This window comes from Vipera berus (assembly GCF_964194415.1).
Source record: "Vipera berus genome assembly, chromosome: 1".
Taxonomy (NCBI): Eukaryota; Metazoa; Chordata; class Lepidosauria; order Squamata; family Viperidae; genus Vipera; species Vipera berus.
In genome coordinates, this window is record NC_138202.1 from 275,598,593 (window position 1) to 275,619,836 (window position 21,244).

The 21,244-nt window shown below is 39.3% G+C and overlaps 1 protein-coding gene across 1 annotated transcript; it reads left to right on the forward strand.

The window, feature by feature from the left end:
* Positions 1-5,482: 5,482 nt before the first annotated feature.
* MYCT1 (MYC target 1) lies at positions 5,483-20,787 on the forward strand (the record flags this gene model as incomplete). The annotated part of the gene is made up of 2 exons (XM_081312494.1): positions 5,483-5,540; positions 20,258-20,787. The coding sequence occupies exons 1-2, from the start codon at positions 5,489-5,491 to the stop codon at positions 20,785-20,787; spliced, it is 582 nt and encodes a 193-aa protein (XP_081168620.1). The 5' UTR covers positions 5,483-5,488.
* Positions 20,788-21,244: the final 457 nt, after the last annotated feature.

Consider the following 21,244-nt stretch of genomic DNA (forward strand, 5'->3'; position numbering starts at 1 on the left):
TGCAAAAGGAAGTGGTCGATTTCATATTGCCTAAATTGCCTGTTTCTAAATATTTCCCTCAAGGCCATCTCCATTGCTCTCCTGCACACAGGTGCAAAATAGAAATAGAAAAATTACACTATGGTTTTAAATGTTTTTATTCTTGCATTTCGTTTTTGATGTTCTGAGCTAAAATTATCTCTCGCACACATACACAAATATATTTTTTGCTTTTGCTTTTGCTGTTTGTAGGCATTGATCCTATGTTCAATACATAGAATTTCAAAATGGCTATAAAAATCAATATAATTAACAGTAAATAATACACAGAGAAAAAGGATCATGGCGGTTAGCTGTAAGTAACATATTGTGCACTGCATGCCTCATATTAGCAGATAAACCATATGTAGTATTTAAGTCGGGAACTGAAATATCAGCTGTTCCAAAATCTGTAATAAAATGTGCTGCATGTCATAGTTTCTGAATCTTAAAGAAAAGTAGCAATATATTGCCACCTTCTGGACAATAGTGAAGTCATTATATAACAACTCTAGCTAGGAATTGAAATTACCTGAAAATAAATCCATGTGGATGTTTTATTTTTTATTTATTTGTTTATTAATTTTTATGCCATCCATCTCCCTTACAAGGGGACTCTGGATGGCTTACAGTTATAAATTTGTTTTGAAATAAATATTCCGAAGACCCAATAGAAGAAAATGCCACTGTATTTGATAATATTGATGACTGACTATTGATTTGTTGAAATAGAGCTCTTGTTATTAGTTCCATCTCAACTCCCAAAAATTTGTTTCATTTGATTCAGGGTGATAATTCTATCATATAAACATTTTGCCTTTTAAACAAAATTCAGTTACCATACCTGAAAAATGTGTTGTTTAAGTGAAGGGACTTGGAGTGCTTTCACTTTGCAGGATTGTATCAGATGGACGTAAACCAGGGGTCTTCAAACTTGGCCCTTTTATGACTTGTGGACTTCAACTCCCAGAATTCCTCAGCCAGGCATGCTGGCTGAGGAATTCTGGGAGTTGCAGTCCACAAGTCATAAAAAGGCCAAGTATGAAGACCCCTGGCATAAACTATGTAAGATAGGTGGTCCCTCATAGCCAGGCACTATGACCTAAGAGTCTTTTGGCTTTTTTTTTTGTAATAACAAACACCTTGAAATGCATACAGAAATGCACTGGGAACTAATGTAGCTCACAGAACAGAGGTGTAATACGATCCAGCTCCTGCTCTCATCACTGAATTCTGGATCAATTGAAGTCTCCAAGTGATCCTCAAAGGTAGCCTGATGTAGAATACATTACAGTAGTTGTAATATAAGGTGAGAAGACATGAGTGTCTAGAGCATGGATGTCAAACTCGAGTCAGGGTGGGCGGGGCCTGCGCATGATGCATCCGGCCCACAGGCCACCAGTTTGACACACCTGGTCTACAGGACCTGCTAATCCATGAAATGGCACATTGGTATACAACATGCAGCTGGGCAAAGTCTTGATCACAGCTGCTCTGTGTCAAGGTTCAGCAGCCATCTGTTCTTCAAGCAGGAGATATGAGTCCAAGAGAATCCCAAGTTGTGCACCCCACTTTGACTAGGGATGTAACTCCATATGTCAGCTGAGTCTGAGGACTCAGATGAGGAGGAGGGGCCTGAAGTGACATTAGAATCAGAGGATGGCTCTGAGGAATCTGATGAGGAGCCTGACCCCTCTACTCTTGATCAGGCTGAGACACAGCTGTGCTGGGAGTCTTGAGTTGGACAGTGACAAAGCATAGCTGGGAAATATCCAGGATGTGTGACAGCACTGGCAAGAAATGAGAGCAGGACAGAGAAGTGCAATGGGGTGAATACAAAGGCAAAGGAGCAGGCATTAGGAAAGCCACGCCTTGGCTCCATAATAAAAGGGAAGGTGTGGGAGGTGCTGGTTGCCGAAGACAACCATTCGTGTTGAGGATCGAGTTTCTGTGAACTGTGTTTGCCTTGGACATTGACTCAGGTCTGTGAAGAATAAAAGGGGTTTGGGTTTTTCCTACAGTTCCTGCCTGCTTGATTGGAAGAGGGGTTTCTCCTTGTGAGCATAACAAGGACTTGTGGGTTGGGACAGAACATTAATGATACTGATACCAAATCCCAAACTGGCCTATGCCTTCACAAAGTGATTTCCTTTAGATGTTAAATAGAAGGGGAGAAAATGTGGAGGCCTGTGTCACCCCACAAAGGAGGGTGTTCTTCACCCCGCCAACACTGTATGGAATTGAGCATGAAAGAAGGAAGCGCACCTCTATAAAATGGTGAGCCCAATTCCCATATTCACCAAAAAAATATTAGCTAGGACTCCCAATGAAGTGGCAGTGCATACACACACCATACCAGTGAAGGTGGAGGCAATCTTTAAAGCAGCCATAGAAGATTTAAGACAGAGAGCTCTATGAAGCGCCATCTTTGAATGCTTTGCACTGCTTTGGTAGCCATGTAGCATAACCTCCAATCTCTCCACCTTAACCTTAAACACCCCCCCCATTTATCCATAACAGCTACTGTATATTTAATTATTTAGGCAGCTAATCTCCATCTGTAATTGTGAAATTTCAGAGAAATGGAATTCAGAAAGTAGAGAGACTACTCCAGTTCTGTCTGCCTGTAAGTAAAATAAATACAGCAATTGTTCAAAACACTGGTGGCAGATGGTAACACAAATAGCTTTGCAGTGCTGAGTGAGTTAAGCATCCCTTGGAGAACAGGAATCTATTATTTTTTTTTAAGTCAAAGATTTAAATAATAGAATTTCATTACCGTGTTCCCCCGAAAATAAGACCGGGTTTTATATTAGTTTTTCCTCCAAAAGATGCATTAGGGCTTATTTTCCAGTTAGGGCTTATATTTGGGGAAATACGATACTAAATGTGTCAGTCTGGCTGACAATCTTAACTGGGGCTTATTTTGGGGGTGGGGCTTATATTAGGACCATCCTGAAAAATCATGCTAGGATTTATTTTCCAGTTGGGTCTTATTTTGGGGGAAACACGGTACTCGCTGAACTATAGTTCAGTGTTTTCAGACTACAGCAAGTGTTTCTCACCCTTGGCAATTTTAAGATGGGTGGACTTCAACTCCCAGGTTTCCCCAGCCAGCCAAGGATGAGAAACCCTGGGTTACAGAATGACTTCAAAATAAAGTCAGCAATTTCTTCCTGGCCGTCCAAAGATCACACAATCGGCTGCTGTGTGAGTCACTGAAATGAACGCCAAGAATCCCAGGCAACCTGTGGCTTCCTGGGTTGTGCCCAGTGGTGGGATTCAGCCAGTTCGCACCACTTTGGCAAAACCGGTAGCTAATTTTTTGCTGCCCGGGCCCAGAGTGGACTTCCAGAAGTGGCATCCACACAGAGGACCGGTTGTTCACATATTTGAAACCCACCACTGGTTGTGCCTTAACATCTGACAGCTTTCTTTGACTGCACAAAGGCACATTCACTTTAGTTTGAAACAGTAATAAAAAGCAGAATTAATCATTCTTTAAACATTTTTTTACTCTTTTCTTCTATCTAATAACCAAGGAAACTTACCCCAGAAACTCCAGTATCTACAAAAATCACAAAACAAGATAATCCATTGAAACCAATATTCGTGTTAATAAATGCAACAGTAAAATAATAAACATGCAAACACAAACAAACTTATTATCATCCCCAGCAGTGAAATATAAAACTGTACTTTGGAATAATGCTTTGTATCTGTGTAACTAGAAATGCATGGTGCAACTGCTTTTGTAAGCCAGGAGATGCCACTCTTAGGTGCAACTTCCATTCTGCCTCTCAACAGAATTGCAAAGGGAAATACGATCGTGACATTAGTTTCATGTGCACACATGTAGATTATTTGTTTGCAGGCATGATGTCCCCACTTACCGCTACCCATTTGGTGCTGATCTCTCTAAATTATTCATTTCAATGGCCTCACGTGTTTTCATCTAAAAAGATTGAACGCTAATAATGTAATCAGCTGGAGCAATTGGCAACTGTGAAAGAGACAAAGCATGTAAAGGAAAATCCGTACAATTATTAGTAAAGAGGGTAGCAGTTCCCAGAAATATCTGCATGCTTCATGGAAGGGGCTAGCAAAGTGACTGAGAAGCTTATTCTCTACACTTTGCATTTTTTTTTTATTAAAGGAAAGAGACAAAGTGAGATAGGCCAGTTTTGATCTCTTCTAGGAACGTGACTGGGTCTGCAGACCAGACCAGTCCTTCTCAGATTATTATTATTGTTGTTGTTGTTGTTATTAATTTAGAAAGAAGTGAAAAGGAAAACTAATCTCTGATTAGTTGGTATTAAACAACAATTTAACGTTTTCTAATTGTTGGTTAGACAGCATTAGCTTACTCAGTTTTGTCTTCTCCCCATAAAGAGACGGAAGAGAAACATGAGTTCTGATGAAGAAAGATTTAGTACTTGCAAACTTTCACATATATTACTTATACTTTTGCAAAAGTAGTCTTCAGTTTACCTGTTGAGTAAAGAAATGTGAGACAAAAAGCAAATAATAAATAAAACATGCATATTTCCAATAGGCTTTAGAGTTTCTTAGTCTTTTATCTATACTTCTTTCCTGCAAAGTAGGCTGTCTGATGTTTGAACTTTTTTTTTTAAGTTATGGTTGTAAATTTAATTGCATTATAAATTGCAATTTAGTGCTTGGTGAGTCTTTTTTTTTAGTGCCAGCTGTTGATGGAAGAAAAATGAGGTAAATAAATGCATTCCTACGTGATGCACATGGAATAGTTTTGTGTTTATTTTTAATTAAAATATTATGTATGTTGGAATATTTTGAAGCTGATCTCAACCCTCCAGAGAGGACTTACGTAATTAATATCAAAACTTTCCTATTACAGCAATTAGAGAGGAAAACCTCCAAAGCAAAACAAAATAACAAAATAACAAGAAGAGCTATCTTATTAGGGACCCAGTCTAAAACACAAGAGAAGGAAAATGCAATAAAAAAATAAGCACAACACCAGATAAAGTTTAAAAATGGCTCCATCGTCATGAAGAAAATAGTAAGTCCCATGTGTCCTCTTGCTCATTTTAGAATGCAGGATGAACCGCTTCATTTATAGAAATATTCTGGAGAAGGGATGGAAACCTTTCTGCCTCTCTTAGAGATGAGCTGGATCCAACAACAAGCTGAACACAAAAGATTGAGATACTGTTCACACTTGATACACTGACTAGCCAAGGAAATGACGAGAAGGAAATTGTTCCCTGTCTCAGGAAACATGTGGCAATGCAAGATAAGGGAAACAGTTGCTAATTTGAGTATAAAAGCAGGAAATCTGATACACTGATTTCCTTTCATGCAAACAGAACAACTTTGGGGAATGTGTAACGAATTTTTTCGTTTACCCAAATCAAAATTCTAATACACTCCACATTTATTCTGAATACAACATTTCTTAAAATTACTTTCTTTGTCCATCTTGAATGCTATGGATAACAACGGCACAAGCCCTGAGAACATCTGGCCCCCCAATTTCTGGAGTAAGTATCCTAGTTGACTTGTTTCTTATACAAACAATGTGGGTGAAAATATTTTCTGTATCATGCCTCTCTGAATTCTGTCTGCTAGGCAATTAAATGGTATCCAGCATAGATATTGTATTCAGTATAAACCAGAATATTTTATGATAAAAAGAGCATTTGCAAAGTAGTTTTTTTTAACATTGATATCCCACTTTTTGGAGTAATAATAATGACAACAACCATAAACTGGCCAAATATTGGCAAATTACCGGACTTTTATTAAGCTCAATTTGTTTTTAGATATAAATATGTTGCTAACCTTCAAGGGACATTTCATGCTGACAGCAAAAAGAGCAGGATTGCTACTTTCCTGTTCATTAGATCCACCAAGTTTTAGTTTTGCCCACAAACTAAAAGCCTAAACTGAAAACTATAAAAATAATGAAATATTATTTTGGGGATGTTTTGGGGAAAGAGGAAATCAACTAAAATTATTATGTGGAATATGGATGATAGAAATTAATTGTTAATGATCGTTTTACAAATGTAACCCAAACAACACACTGTTCACCAATTATCAAGTGATTTTTAAAAAATAAAAATAAAATATATTACAAAATAATAATAATAATAATAATAATAATAATAATAATAATAATAATAATAATAATAATAATAATAATAATAATAATAATAATAATAATAATGGAATACTTTGAGTTGTAATCTTGTTTTTAAAGGCAGGGATAATTTGTGATATTCTTAGGCACCCTCATTACTGTTATTCTTTCTCTGCCTTTATCCAACCAGCGTAGCACCAGTTGGCACTTCTGTTCCAAGAAGGTATTTATTTTATTTATTTTTATTTTAATCCCATTTATATCCCGCCCTTCTCCGAAGACTCAGGGCGGCTTACAAGCTTAGCAGTAGCCTTCATTCTATGTATATGCCTGCTTGTTAGGGCTTTTCACACACCCCCCAAGCGGCATTATTACAAAGTCAGCTTAATTGCCCCCAACAATCTGGGTCCTCATTTTACCTCATTTTACCTACCTCGGAAGGATGGAAGGCTGAGTCAACCTTGAGCCTGGTGGGATGCAAACCTGCACTAATTGACGTTGTTTGTTTTGGAAAGTATGGCCATATTTCTCGGTTACTGGGCCCACCTATTGATTTATTCCAGCTGCTTCTTTGTTCTTATACTGTGTTCTGCCTTTTGTTGTCCTGGGCAAAGATCAGACAGAAACAGGCAAGGAAGTTGTGGACTGGTGATCCAGAACCACCCTGCCCTGTCTTTGCCCAGTCTTGGGAACCTGTAAAGAGATGGATATTTAGACAGGATGTTAGATGCTTAAAGAAGCGTGGCCAGTGAATGTGCTTTCACTACAAATAATATTGATTAGTAGTCATAAAGGACCTTTATTTTGAGCTCTTATTATTAAACACTTCAGATTAATTTTCATTCTGATAGAACAGAACAGAATAACAGTTAGAAGGGACCTTGGAGGTCTTCTAGTCCAACCCCCTGCTCAAGCAGCAAACCCTATACTATTTGATAGAAAACTGAGCTGCGGAGAGTTCGATTAATTTACTTCACTGAACATGGGACTTTTTAAAAAAAATTTATTCCATTTATATCCCGCCCTTCTCCGAAGACTCAGGGTGGCTTACAAGCTTAGCAGTAGCCTTCATTCTATGTATATGCCTGCTTATTAGGGCTTTCACACACACCCCAAGCGGCATTATTACAAAGTCAGCTTAATTGCCCCCAACAATCTGGGTCGTCATTTTACCTACCTCGGAAGGATGGAAGGCTGAGTCAACCTTGAGCCTGGTGGGATGCGAACCTGCACTAATTGCAGGCAGCTGGTGTTACTTAAGGAGGCATTAGCCCACTGCTCCACCAAGGACATAACATTGCCTGAAAATCTAGTTGCAAATGAATACAACCTATTTTGAGATGGTAGGTCTGAACAGTAGCTATAAAGGGAGTTTGCCCATCATGGTCGCAAATCATGACAATTGTTAAGGGAGGGACCAAGGGACTGCCTTGCTTAACAACCTCAATCAGTGTTCTCCCCATAACAATCATTAAGCAGAGCACATGGTGCTTCAGGGATAGGGGAGGCCCTGGGAAGCCTAGCACAAGCCCATTGCAGCACTTCCTCAGCTTCCCAGAGATCATGTTTTGGAAGCAGAACCAGCTGCTCTACCCCTCGGCTTCTCTATACATTACAGAGGCTGCATGACACTGTCCCAGAAGTGTGTGCCATTTTGCAGTGACCATAATTCATTTGCAGAACCTCCCCAAAGGGCATCTGCTTCCAGGATGGCACATGGGGCCTCCACGTAGGGAGGTCCTTTGGTAGATCAGCTGCTTCCCAAAGGAGATCTATGGAAAAGGTAAATGACCAAAGTGTGATGGGTTCAGGAGGTGGTTGTGGGATCCAGAAGGGTGGGAAGCAGGTCCAAGGCCTGGGGGAACCAGCAGAGAAGGATGAGGAGAAGTGTGGGGGGTGGGGAGAGAGGGTTACTACTGCAGCATCTCTGAAGTCAGTCGTAAGCGTGGTTGGATTCTCAAGAACTGAAATGTTGTTCCTGTGACTATAGGGGCATTGCAGGGACCATAACTTCAAGCAGGGGTGATAAGTCCCTTCATTCAGAGTCATTGTAATTTCTAACTGCTGCTGAACAAACAGTCGTAAGACAAGTACCACCTGTAATATCTTCTTTGAAAGCATCTCCGTGCATCAAGGTAATCAGTCATCAAAGAGATGGAAGAACAAAAATGCTATTGAGCATAATATTTGTCAAACAAACACTGCATCGGGCATTTGGAGGGAGCTAGAAATTCAAACAATGACATGTTGAAGATCATCAAGAAGACTACAAAGTACAGATTGTGAGAGATAAATTATCTTGCTATACCCTGTCGTGGTCGGCTCTCACCTGGATATTGCATTCAGTTTTGCACAGCCCACTTTAAAAAAGACATTGAAAAACTGGATCAGGTCCAGAGAAGGGCTACCAATATATTCTCCCCCAGTCCCATTTGTGTTGGAGTCACCATTTAAGGCACTTCCAGGTTGAAAGGATTAGCCAATGACATCACCATTGCTGAGGGGGGGTTGCCTGTGGGGCTCCTTGCATGTCCCCATCAAGGAGCTGGAGCAAATGACAGGAGCTCACCCTGCCACGCAGTAGCACTTGGGTCTCAAACACTGGCTTGCCAACCTCCAACCCAGGGTCCAAATCATGTGATCCACCACGCTTCCCTACCAATATAATGGAAATCAAGTCCTAAGAGAAATGGCTAAAAGTTCTACAGCTTGTAGAAGAGAAGGTTGAGTGAGGTTACGATAGTTATTTTATTATTATTTTTTATTTTAATTCCATTTATATCCCGCCCTTCTCCAAAGACTCAGGGCAGCTTACAAGCTTAGCAGTAGCCTTCATTCTATGTATATGCCTGCTTATTAGGGCTTTCACACACACCCCCAAGCGGCATTATTACAAAGTCAGCTTAATTGCCCCCAACAATCTGGGTCCTCATTTTACCTACCTCGGAAGGATGGAAGGCTGAGTCAACCTTGAGCCTGGTGGGATGCGAACCTGCACTAATTGCAGGCAGCTGGTGTTACTTAAGGAGGCATTAGCCCACTGCTCCACCAAGGCTTGTCTTTAAATATCTGAAGTGCTGTTACATTACAGAGGATTCTGACTTATGGTCCAGTGGATAAAATTAGAACTAAAGGAATAAAACTTCATGGACCTCAGGAAAAACCTCTTGACAGTCAGAGCTGTGGATCAGTGTAATAAATTACTGCAGGGTTTCTTCACTGGAGGTTTTCAACCAGAGGCTGGATAGTTATCTATGGAAGATGTTGTAAAGAACCCTGCAGTGTGCAAGGAGTTGGACTTGATGTCCTCTTAGGTCCCTTCCAACTCTGTAATTTTATAAATATCTTCCCTGTAGGTGACTCCTTGAAAGAGATGGACCTTTTCCTGGGCTGATTTTATAAAGGAGCTTTATATTTCCTATCCTCCTGACCCTAGGTGACTACAAATCCAGAAAAAGGTGTAGCTCCCTTAAGAAGCAGGCCACAGGTACAAAGAGGATGATCACTCTACTTCTATTACATGGTTCCTCACTTCAAGTCTAAAGTCCAAGTCTGAATATTGCACATTGATAGAGAAAAACTGTTGAGTTTTGTGCTATGTGATATCTTTGTGGGTATTTGAAGATAACTCAGTTTCAGCCTTCTCTTCTGAAAGTTCCCAGTTTCTTCAATTTTCATAATAATAGAAGTAATAAAATATTTTATTGGCCAAGTGTGATTAGATACTTGTCTCTGGCTCAAAAACTCCCAGTGTACATGCAAAGCAACAGAGTAGTAATAATCATAATAATGACACCAGTAAGAAGGGATAGTAAAGAAGATGGGAAGGATAATAATAATACAATTGTGCAACACTGGCAAATAAACACAAGACAGCACTGTAGGTGTTAAGCAATATGATGGCATAAGGGGGAAAAAACTGTCTCTGTGTCTAGTTGTTTTGGCATGCAATGCCCTGTAGCAGGACTTTTCAACTTTTTCACCCATTGTACTACTTTTAGGATATGGCAACATCCGTGTACCACCAGTTGCCTAGCAAGGTGTCAAAAATGTGATGACCAAAAAAAAAAAAGAGGAAAAAGGTGATGAAGTACAGGTAGTCCTTGACTTACAACTGTTCACTTAGTGACTGTTCAAAGTTACAATGACACTGAAAAAAGTGCCCCCCAAGCCACAGCCGAGCAAGATACCTGTCTGCCCGGTGGCACTCTTCCTCCTGTCCGAGGTTTTCATTGTTGTGAGCATTTCTGTTGAGGATTGGCAGTGGGGGTGGGGGGTGAGGGGGTGTTTGATTTTTATTTTTCCCCCTCTGCTGGGTGGTTGCAGCAGGTTTTGGTCATTTCACATGACCCTGGGACTGTGAGCGTCATAAATATGAATCAGTTGCCAAGCATCTGAATGTAAATCACAAGACCCTGGAGATGCTGCAACATTCCAGCTGATCAGCGCTTCCTCTGGGCTCAGAAGCGCCAGGATCAGTGCCGAGCTCCAGCTGGAGCCTGGTGCTGATCCTAGCACTTCCGCTGAGCCCTGATAGCCCCGAAGAAGCACTGATCCTGGCGCTTGCGCTGAGCCCTGACAGCCCTGCAGCTCCAACCATCTCTTGCTCAGGCTTGTGTGGTGCTGCCACCAGTTCAGCTCATTCCTCTCCCCCACTACCTCTTTTCTAGAATGGTCACATACCACCTGCCAGGTGCCAATGTACTGCAGGTGGTACCCGTACCACTGATTGAAAAGCCTTGCCCTATAGCAGCATCCCAAGTGGATGAGTTGAAACAGTTTGTCTGAGATGTGACGGGTATGTAGATATTTTCTCAGCCCTCCTTCTGACCTGCACAATATACAGGTCTTCAATGTAAGGCAAGCTGGTTGCAATTATATTTTCTAGTCCTATCTATCCATTAAGAGTCTGTATCTGTCCTGTTTGACTGCTGTACCAAACTAGACAGTTACAGAAGTACAAATGACAGACTCAATAATTCCTCTGTAGAACTGTATCAGCAGCTCCTAGGGCAGTCTGAACTTCCTGAGTTGACACAGGAAGAACATTCCTTGTTGTGCTTTTTAAATGATGGTTCTTATGTTAGGTGTCTGTTTCTATCTAATATTTAATCTCCTGCGTATCCTTCTCAACTTTTCTTGTCCATTCTGTCTGCATCTTTGAGACGAACTAGAGATGAGGACTAGATAAGATGAATACTAGAGATGAGTCTGACTACTTGAGCATGAATGGGATTTTTATTTTGCACAATTTGGAAACAAGACTTCTGTAGATACAAACTAAAATTACATTTGCTGACTCATATTCGGTTTGCATAACTATTTCCATGAACTATTAGCAATCCATGCATCATCTGCTAAATCTGGAAATTTGATTTCTGTCTTCTACCTGAATATTTTCACTTCATTTCTGTAAGTTGTCAAGATCATTTTTATTTTATTTCTGTGTTCTAAAATATTAATATTACGCTCCATGCTGTGTGTCATCAAGTAATTTGGCAAGCACTGTTTAACCTCTTTGTCCAGTGACAAAAAAAACTCCACAACCTAGTGTCTCAGACAGAAATGAAAATAAATCTTATTTATAATTGTGAAGGACAAACCTTACCCATTTCTTCAAGATAGTTTATACTGCCATTTCTTTCAAAGAAAAAAAAGGGGGGGAATGTTTAAAGCATCTGTTAGATAACATGCCTCAAAGGCATGAATTAAATGCAAGTGGCATTAAAGAACATAAGGACAACCTTTGTTCAGACTCATAGTAGAATGTCACTGAATGCACACTGTTAAAGTTTTTTATTAAGTAATTCAGCTATTCAAATGAAATTAAAAACAAAGCATGCACACAAGAGGGTGAGAGAAGTCCCCCCCCCTTGTCACAATTCAGTCAAGGATGTCACCTTCGTTTGTACAGGCTTCTATGTCTTAAAAGCTGTCTATCACACAGCAATTAAGCAGGGAGTAAAAATGTCTACTTTCTCAAAGGATCTGCTTGCTAATTTCACATCCAGAGTGTCTGCTTGCTATGATAAAGAGGCAGGATTTCTGCAAGATACATTGGGTCACTGATGATTTTCATAACTTTTCTTGGTCCCGTTCAATTTATAAGATCCTATAGATGTTCATGGCAAACATGCATAGTGTTCTGTACCAGCCTACTACCGGCCCTGCAGAAAAGGCAGGGACAACCCCTTTACAAAACGGCAAGAGGCTGGAACTAAGCCTGCCAAATTTATTGACATAAAACAGAGCAAACAGAGCAAACAGAAACACGAACCATGAAACAGGAGCTATTCAAACGGTTGCCTTCAGCAAACCAGCCCTCCCACACATTCCCCTTTTAAACAGTTCAGGGCGTGGCTTCTCTCTGCCTCCTTCCGAGGTGCCCCATTGCCTTCCTCTGTTTACTCCTGATTGCCTCCTGCGTCGGGCGTCCTTGAACAGGGCCAGCTGTGGGTCATCTTCATCCACGCTGTCAGGCTCACACAGCTGGGTCTGCGTCATAACCAGATGGGAGGGGCCTGGCTGAGGGCTCTGAGGAACCTCAGGGCTATCCTCTGGAGGCTCTCCAACACCCCCCTCCTCCTCCTCTGAATCGTCCGACCCAACTGCCGAACCCACAGGCTGACCCTGAATCACAACACATAGATCTGAACTTTAGTTAACAGGAACTACCAGATTTGAAAGAGCTCTACAGTGATGCCTACAGGAGATAGAAGGGCAAAAATGTTCACAACTACATTGTCATTCTTAGCACATGCAAGAGGTATTTCATGGAGGCTGGTCATGAAAGAGAGGAAAACTATTAGATCTCTTCCTGTCCCCTTTAGTTCTACCCTACTATGTCAGGGGAGATGTCCAGAAGGTGGCGGATTTAGGAGTGGGTTGGGGAGGAGATAGCTCCCCAAGACCAGCTGTGGTCTTACTTTGAAATTGACCAAAGAGAGAGAGAAGTTTTATAAAGTGGTGCTAATAGTTTGCATGATCTTGATTCTATGCCTCTGTTTATACAACCCAGGACTGTATTAGTTTTTCTTTGAAGATGTTTTGCTTGTCATCCAAGAAGCTTTTTCAGCTCTGACTGGATGGTGGGGAATAGAAAGATTTATACTCCTGCTGTCCATTTGCATTCTTTTAGTGAGTCCTTAAAGCTATCTGGAGGCTTATCTGTGTCTTCAGGGTCACCTGAGTAGTGCAAATGGGTGTGGAACTGTTGAAAGAACTGTGTTGTAGACTGGAGATAGATGATGTTGTTTCCCACCCACCCCCTCTGTTGAGAGAAGGCTGTTCAATTTTGACACAGATGGCCTCTTTGACCCCTCTTTTAAACCAGTGGTCCTCTGTCCAAAATGTGGACTTTGATGTCTTCGAAAGAGTGTCTTTTAAATGCAGATGGACTGTCCTTCTGCATTTAAAGGACAAAGGCCACTCAAAGGCAGCTGCGTAAGCAGTATGGGTGCCCCTAGAATTGTGCATGTAACACCTCTGTTTCATGATTGCATTGTGTGCCAGTTTGCTTCTGACTTCAATTCAAGGTATTGGTTGTCACATTTAAAGTTCTTCATCCCAATTTGTCCCACCCAGTCAGGCAGGGAGGACATCCTGTGGATTCTGTCAGTTAAAGAATTTTGACTGACAGAATGTAGGAAGAGGGCCTTTCCACTGCCCCCCCCCCCCAGCCTCTTTGGAACATCTTATCCTCAAAGATGAGGTGAACCTCCACTCTCCTGGCCTTCTGGAGGAGTGTTAAGACCCGACTTTACTAATTAGCATGAGGGTCTTAACAGAAATAAATGGAAAAAAAACTCCATAAATATGTGCAGGCCATAATTTATCAACCTTATTTTCTAAATGAATATATTGATTTATAAAAATAAATATATTGAAGAAAAAGAACAAAAAAGAGAGATATTTATTTTTACTTTTAACGTGTAAATTTTAACCTTGTTTTTAAACTCTGTTTTTAACTGCACGTTTGATCACATTTTTATATTATTTTATGATGTTGTTTGTAAACTGCCCAGAGTTACACAGGTGAGGTGGACAGCAAATAAATAAAATACATTGTAAAATGTTGAGTCTTTTAACTACAGTTAAAGATTAGAGAGGTCTGGGGAAGGTTATTATGGCCTTTTCTGCTATGTGATTAATATTCTTTTTGCACGATCATTCCATCATTTAAAGCAAAACCTTCCAGAAATCACACAAATTTTATAAATGAATTAGAAATACCCATTCATGCATAATAAGAGAAAAACAACCGCAGAGTTTATTTTACAGTTCCAATTTTTAAAATGTATGGCTTTTCACCATGCCTAAGGTGGAGGGCATGTGGAAAAAAAAACCTGTTGATCAGATTTATAATATATTTACCAAATGTTTCAGCAGGATATTTTGCAGACTGCAGTGCTGTTGAATTTCCTTGTTATTAAGGGACACCTGAAGCAGTCTGGCTCCACAGCAAGCTTCGTGCTTGCCAACTTTTTTGTAAAACCTCTTTTTATTGGTGGCTGCTGAACAACAGCAGGAAACTGCTACTTCCATCTAATTTAATTTTGTATATAACCAAAAATAATAAATCAAGATTTGTTTGAATACAGACACCATTTTCTAGGAGAGGAACATAGGTCTTGATGATGTTTCTGTAATTTTTCTAAGAGCACTAATATTTTAGTGCTCACACATATTAGTTACTTTTTATTTAGATTGATAATATACTGACTGATTCTCTAATGCTTCTATTTAAATAATGCAGAAAGAAATGTCTTATTCTGAATATTGATTGAAAACCAAAGAAACTATCTACCCATGCCTGAGTGTTTTAGTAAAAGGCCCTTCAAGACCCAACACAAAATTTCAATAACATGTGGCTCAGTGGGTTGGGACGCTGAGCTTGTCGATCAGAAGGTCGCCAGTTTGGCGGGTTGAATCCCGAGTGCCGCATAACAGAGTGAGCGCCTGTTACTTGTCGCAGCTTCTGCCAACCTAGCAGTTCGAAAGCACATAAAAATGCAAGTAGAAAAATAGGGACCGCTACGGTGGGAAGGTAACAGCGTTCCATGCGCCTTTGGTGTCTAGTCATGCCGGCCACATGACCACGGAGACGTCCTCGGACAAGCGCTGGCTCTTCAGCTTTGAAAGGGAGATGAGCACCGACCCCTAGAGTCAGAAATGACTAGCACGCATGTGCGGGGGAACCTTTACCTTTTATAGTACAAAGACTCAGTCTATTCTGAAAGTTATGAAGAAAATAAAGTGCAATTTGGCTTTCAAAAGTAATGTGGGCTGCATTACTTTAGGGAAAGCAGCAGCTTCTGAAATAAATCCTTCAGCCACTGCGTACAATGAGAAGTTAACAATTTTGGGGGAGGCTGCCATCTAATGGCCATCCTCATTTTTACAGCTGAAATATGGAACCCAACTATAGTGCTAAAGTTGCCAATGCAAAGAGATCTTGCCTGTTTTGGGGGCAATATGTTGCTATTCAGGATGTTTTCAAATGTATCTTAGTAGTCAGAAACATATCTAGGCTAGAAATGCTTAAGTAACCACTAGACAGCAATAAAAAGAAACAGAAAATTTGGTTCCTGCTTTCATTAAATGGTCATCTGGATTTGTGCAGTGCAGATATGAAAGCGCTAACACTTAAATGGTGTTAGTTAAATATCTTGTGTGATTAGTAGAATTTCATGAGCTAATGAAATGCTTTCATTTTCCCTTTGTAAACCTTTTGTGTTCCCCCTCCATCGCTTCTGTCTTGCCAAAAAAATAAAACAGTTTTACTGTATAGTGACATCAGACAGGTAGCATTAGGAATGTTAACAAACAAAACCTGTCTATTACATTGTTGTCTAAGACGAAATATAACAAGCTTCTGAATTACATTAGAAGGCTAAGGAAACTGATTTCTTTCTAGGTAATAGCATTTGTTACTATTTCATTCAGCTTTCATTTAAACACCTCGTTGTTTTATTCAAGCACATTTCCAGTAGAGGGCAGTGTTGCCATAAAAATGTCACAGAAATGGTTCGTTGAACATTCTCCGATTTTTAAGACCCTTTGTAATCCCTTATATTGCAGAGCTAACTGATCAAAGGATCTTGTGGCCCATATTTGTTTTATCTAAACAGTTTTGCTGTAGTAGATTAGCACACCTAATCTCTGCAAAGTGAAAGGTGAATTCTACTCATGAAAGGCTTCATCAGTTGCAGCCAATTCCTGGGTCACAGCTAGTAAACTATCATGCATTAAGTGATGCATACTGGAAGGTACTGAGTTTAAATGCACAGCTTTAAATACAAAAGGAACATACTGAGTTTTAAAATGCTACTGCAAATTAGAATGGATTTATATTTGTTTGGTTGGATCAATGGTTTGGCAGTATACACAAGTAGTGTGTTTAGTGGATTGATTTGTGACCTCATTAAACTTAATTTCCATTGTAGCCACTTGGTACCAACAGAACAGTGTTACATTTTCAGGCTTCAGACTTTTAAAGTAGCATTTTTTTAAAATCCCATTTATATCCCGCCCTTCTCCGAAGACTTAGGGCGGCTTACAATCTAAGAAGCACAAATCAATGTGCTTAGCAATATTTATTACAGCTTTCCTAAAAATAGATAACTGCAGTGCACTGTACTTAAGGCTACCTTTGTAGAAAGTAAAAAAAAATGTAATATCAAATAGTAAGGCAACAGTTTTTTAAAAAGCTTTATTGATTTTTCTAATTTTACATTTAAATATTTAAAAAGCAAGTGGCAGCTGAGTTAATTGATAATTCAATAACATACAAGTATCTTTAGTACAAGTGTCAAACTACTACATTAAATATTTCCTCTCTTTTCTCCTTATTTACCGTCTCACAATTAAACTAATACAATTCTTATTTTATCAATTAAATAAAATTAGCTTTCTTACATTTATCAATAATTTTTAGCTTATACATATCCTGGTTATTTTAACATTCAATCTTTGTAGAGAATCAATGTCCTAATTAGTTTTTCCCAATTTTTAGTTTCCCATTAATAGTTATAATTTCCAAGTTTTAAATAACCAAAGTTCCCTTTATCACAATTCATCACAAATATAGTAAGGCAACATTGTTGACTAGAAGTGGTTAAGCAAAAGGAACACCTCACACTTTGGGTTTTTATGGTGTTCATCAGCTCCTGTTCATTTCCAGTTGCAACTCAAGATGCTGATATTAAGTATAGAAGCCCTCCATAGCTTCAGATCCCAGGAGCTGAAAGAATGCAGGTAGTTCTCGACTTACAACAGTTTGTTTAGTTTTTCATATTTATGACCGTTGCGTTTTCCCACGGTCATGTGATCTGTGACCTTCTGACAAGCTAAGTCAGTGGGGAAGCCAAATTCACTTAACAACTGGGTTGCTATCAGTAATGCAATAGCAATTACAGTACATGATTGCATTACTGTTACTGGTGGAAAAACAAGATATAAATGAAGCAAAAAAGGAACTGATTGTAAATTCAATAATAGCAGCTAGATTAGCGATGGCTAAATATTGGAGTCGGAATTTGGGTTAGTCAAAGAAATGAGTGGTATAATGAAATATGGAATATGGTAATAAATGATAAATTAACCACAGAAATTATATTTAAAAAAGGGATAATTAAAGTAAATAATTATAATGAAATAGGGGAGGGTTTTATAAAATGGTGTTGGTGGAAGGCAAAGGGAATAAACCTGCTCAGGAATATATGCTGTTTTGGAGGGGGTAAGGGCACAATTGAAATATATTGTATATTGTTAATTGTTATATGAGAAGAAATATGGTCTCCGGGGGGGTGCACTGTAATATTTGTAATTTTATATATTGTTTTTTTATTTCAAGTTATATGTATTATGTTTGTATTATTTCTTTTGAATAAAAAAAACAAAAAAACAACTGGGTTGCTACCTTATCAACTGCAGAGATTCACTTAACAACTGTGGCAAGAAAGATTGTAAGATGGGGCAAAACTTACTTAACAAATGTCTCACTTAACAAAAGAAAGTTTGGGCTCAATTGGAGTCGTAAGTCAAGGACAACCTGCACCACTTCCCAGAGAATCCTGCTATACGTGAAGGGCCACGTTAGTGCTCCCATATTATGATGGGTGAAGAGCGCCAATAGCAGTGATGACGAACCTATGGCACCTATGGCATCTTCACCAGCAGCCCCTCTGGAGGAGAGTTGCCCCTGGGCACATCCCACATGAAGCAGTGCAGCCAAGGACATGGCAATTGGGCAGCAGGGACAAGACTCTGCCCTTGCGCCCCGTCGTGCACAGATGATGCTGTGGGAGGTGGATGGAGGGCGTGGCCACCATGGCGCTGCAGGGGCACCTGGGCAATCTGCAGTGGGCCGTCAAGGCAGTAGGTGGCCCTGTGGGTGAGGGTGGGGTGGGGGCAGTTTTTGGGCACTAAAAGGTTTGCCATCACTGGCCTAGAGAAAGCAAATGTTTTCAGTGGCACTTCCCGGACTTCAAAATGGATCCTCATCTGGGGTTACCGTCATAGTTTTTCAAGCCCACAGAAAGGTATTTTATTGACTTTTTAAATAATGTGCCAATGCTGCTAGTTTTAAACTTTTTATTGCTGCTTTGACTTTCTGAAATTGCTTTATAGACTGTTTTAGCTAATACTTCGGGCTGCATATTTTATACGGTGCATTAATGTGTGAGTGTTTTGTATAAAATATCCCAGTAACTATTATATTTTATCTTACTTTATTTGATATGGTTCTTAGACTAACAATTAAAGAATAAACTAAATGACTTTCATCAATTATTTTACCCTGGAGTTCTTATCGTTTGAAAGTAGTTATAAACTGCACTGAATTTTGTGGGGGAAATGGTATAGATATGGAAAATGGTACAGAAATATTTTAAATAATAAAATAAATAAAACAAAGGAGAGCTCTTTTATTTGAAATCATGCTAATTCATTTGTGCTTTCCTCATAGCTTAGTAAAACTTTTGAATATAAATGTAAACAATTTCATATTTCTCTTTAAGAGTACATGTTTTCTCAGCTATCCATATTCCCAAGTTTATTTTCCCTTCTCTTTTCCTTATTCCTAATCTATTATTTTGTCATTGCAACAAATAAGGGAAAAATATAAAAAAATCTATCAACAAGCCATGACAAATATAAATGACAGAGGTCAGTACCTTTAATATAAATTAATCTTTAATAGAAGTTAATATAAATAATCCATCGTTTTAAGATAAAATGTAGCAAATATCTCATTTTTGTTATTTTTCTTCAGCATATTCATTTATAAAATAAGTTTGATGAATTATGGCCTGTACATATTCATAGAGTTTTTTCATGTTCATATATTCTATTAAGTGACAAGAAACTTAGCAAAACTAATAATTCTAGAGTAGTGCTTCTCAGAAATTCTCTCAGAATTCTTTAGTCAGATATTGGGGGAGGGGTATTGCCTCTTCACCATGTTGCATCCTCCTCCCTTCTTGAGTATATTAAATCTATAAATTTTCTCCTAATCTGGAGTCCTTTAGCTCAGTAGTTTCAAACTTTCTTTTTATGTGATCACTATAAGATTACTGAAAGCTTTTAAAGGACTCCATCTTTACTCAGGGACCATGACACATGTTTTTCCTCTAAATGGCATCAACACTTCTCCTAATTTGATGATGATGATGATGATGATGATGATGATGATGATGATGATGGGTGGCTGAAATCTTACAAGATTATATCTTGAGAATTTGCAGCCAAAGCTTGGGAGACAGTCAGTTTTTAGTATGACTATTAAAAACAAAACAAAAACTTTTTTTTTAATTTGGCCCCAGCAAGGACTAATCCTCATGATTCTCCAAAGATTTTAGATTGGCCTGGCAACCTTTGCTCTCTGTATAATGGGAATAATTCTTTGGATTCTCAGTTAGCATAACTGTTGGCCAGGATAGGAAGGAAATCCTTGAAATTGAATAGGTTAGAGGAATCTGGTCTATTCATTTTGAAAAAAATAATTTCCACATGAAAGCTGTACTTACTATTGACCACTGCATACTTTTTGCAAAAATGTCTTTTTTCCCCACTGAATTTGTGATTAATTGACTTATCTTTGTTTTTCCTTTCTAGATCAAATAATAATAGCGTTTTTTGTTTCTATGGTGATTGGACTTGTCATTGGAAGCATAATCTGGGCCCTTTTGACTTGCCTGTCTGGCCGCAGAGCCAGTGCCCACATTTCCCAGTGGAGCAACTCATCATCCAGCCGACGTACCAGAGCTGCTCATGGATGTGTTGCCAGCAGGCCTGGATTCTACCGCAACAGCAGCTGTGAGCGCCGAAGCAATCTCAGCTTAGCTAGCCTCACCTTCCAGAGGCAAGCGTCTTTAGAGCAGGCTAACTCTTTCCCAAGGAAATCAAGTTTTCGGGCCTCTACATTTCATCCTTTTCTCCAATGCCCTCCGCTTCCTGTGGAAACTGAGAGTCAGTTGATTACTCTGGTCCCCACCAGTACGACCGCCACACTTACTAGCACTTCCACCAACAGCTTCTCTCATCCAGAATTCTCTTGGCCAAATAACAGTCTTCGGGTCTGCCATTCAACACAAACTCCGCCTCCTGCTTATGACTCTATCATAAAGGCTTTTCCAGACCTTTGACTTCGATTCTACAATTTTCTGTGGGCTGTGAAGATATCTGGGAAGCTTACTATGGCCAAAAAGAACTACAGTGCTGGAACAGAAAGGATATAGTGAAACCTGAGCAGATGGTGTGGAACCTGGATGTTCTTCAGCTTTGAAGATCTCTCTCACAAGTGTAGCTATGTCTGCAGTGTTAATGCATTTTTATAACTAACTTTGCTTATTAAGCATTGTCTTTCATTTAGACAATACAAAATGGCTTGCCGTACAGACACAAAGCATAAACACAATGGTAAATATCCTGCTATTAATTAGAAAGTAGCGGTGTTTTCTCTTTTAAGATGGGATTTTAATTATAAAAGCCTTTTCCCTGGGAATGTGAATTTCCAGACTTGATTTCTCCTATGACTTGTATATCAGTTTGCCAAAATAGTATATGGGTCTTCACTTATTCTTCAGCAGAAATCTAGGTTAC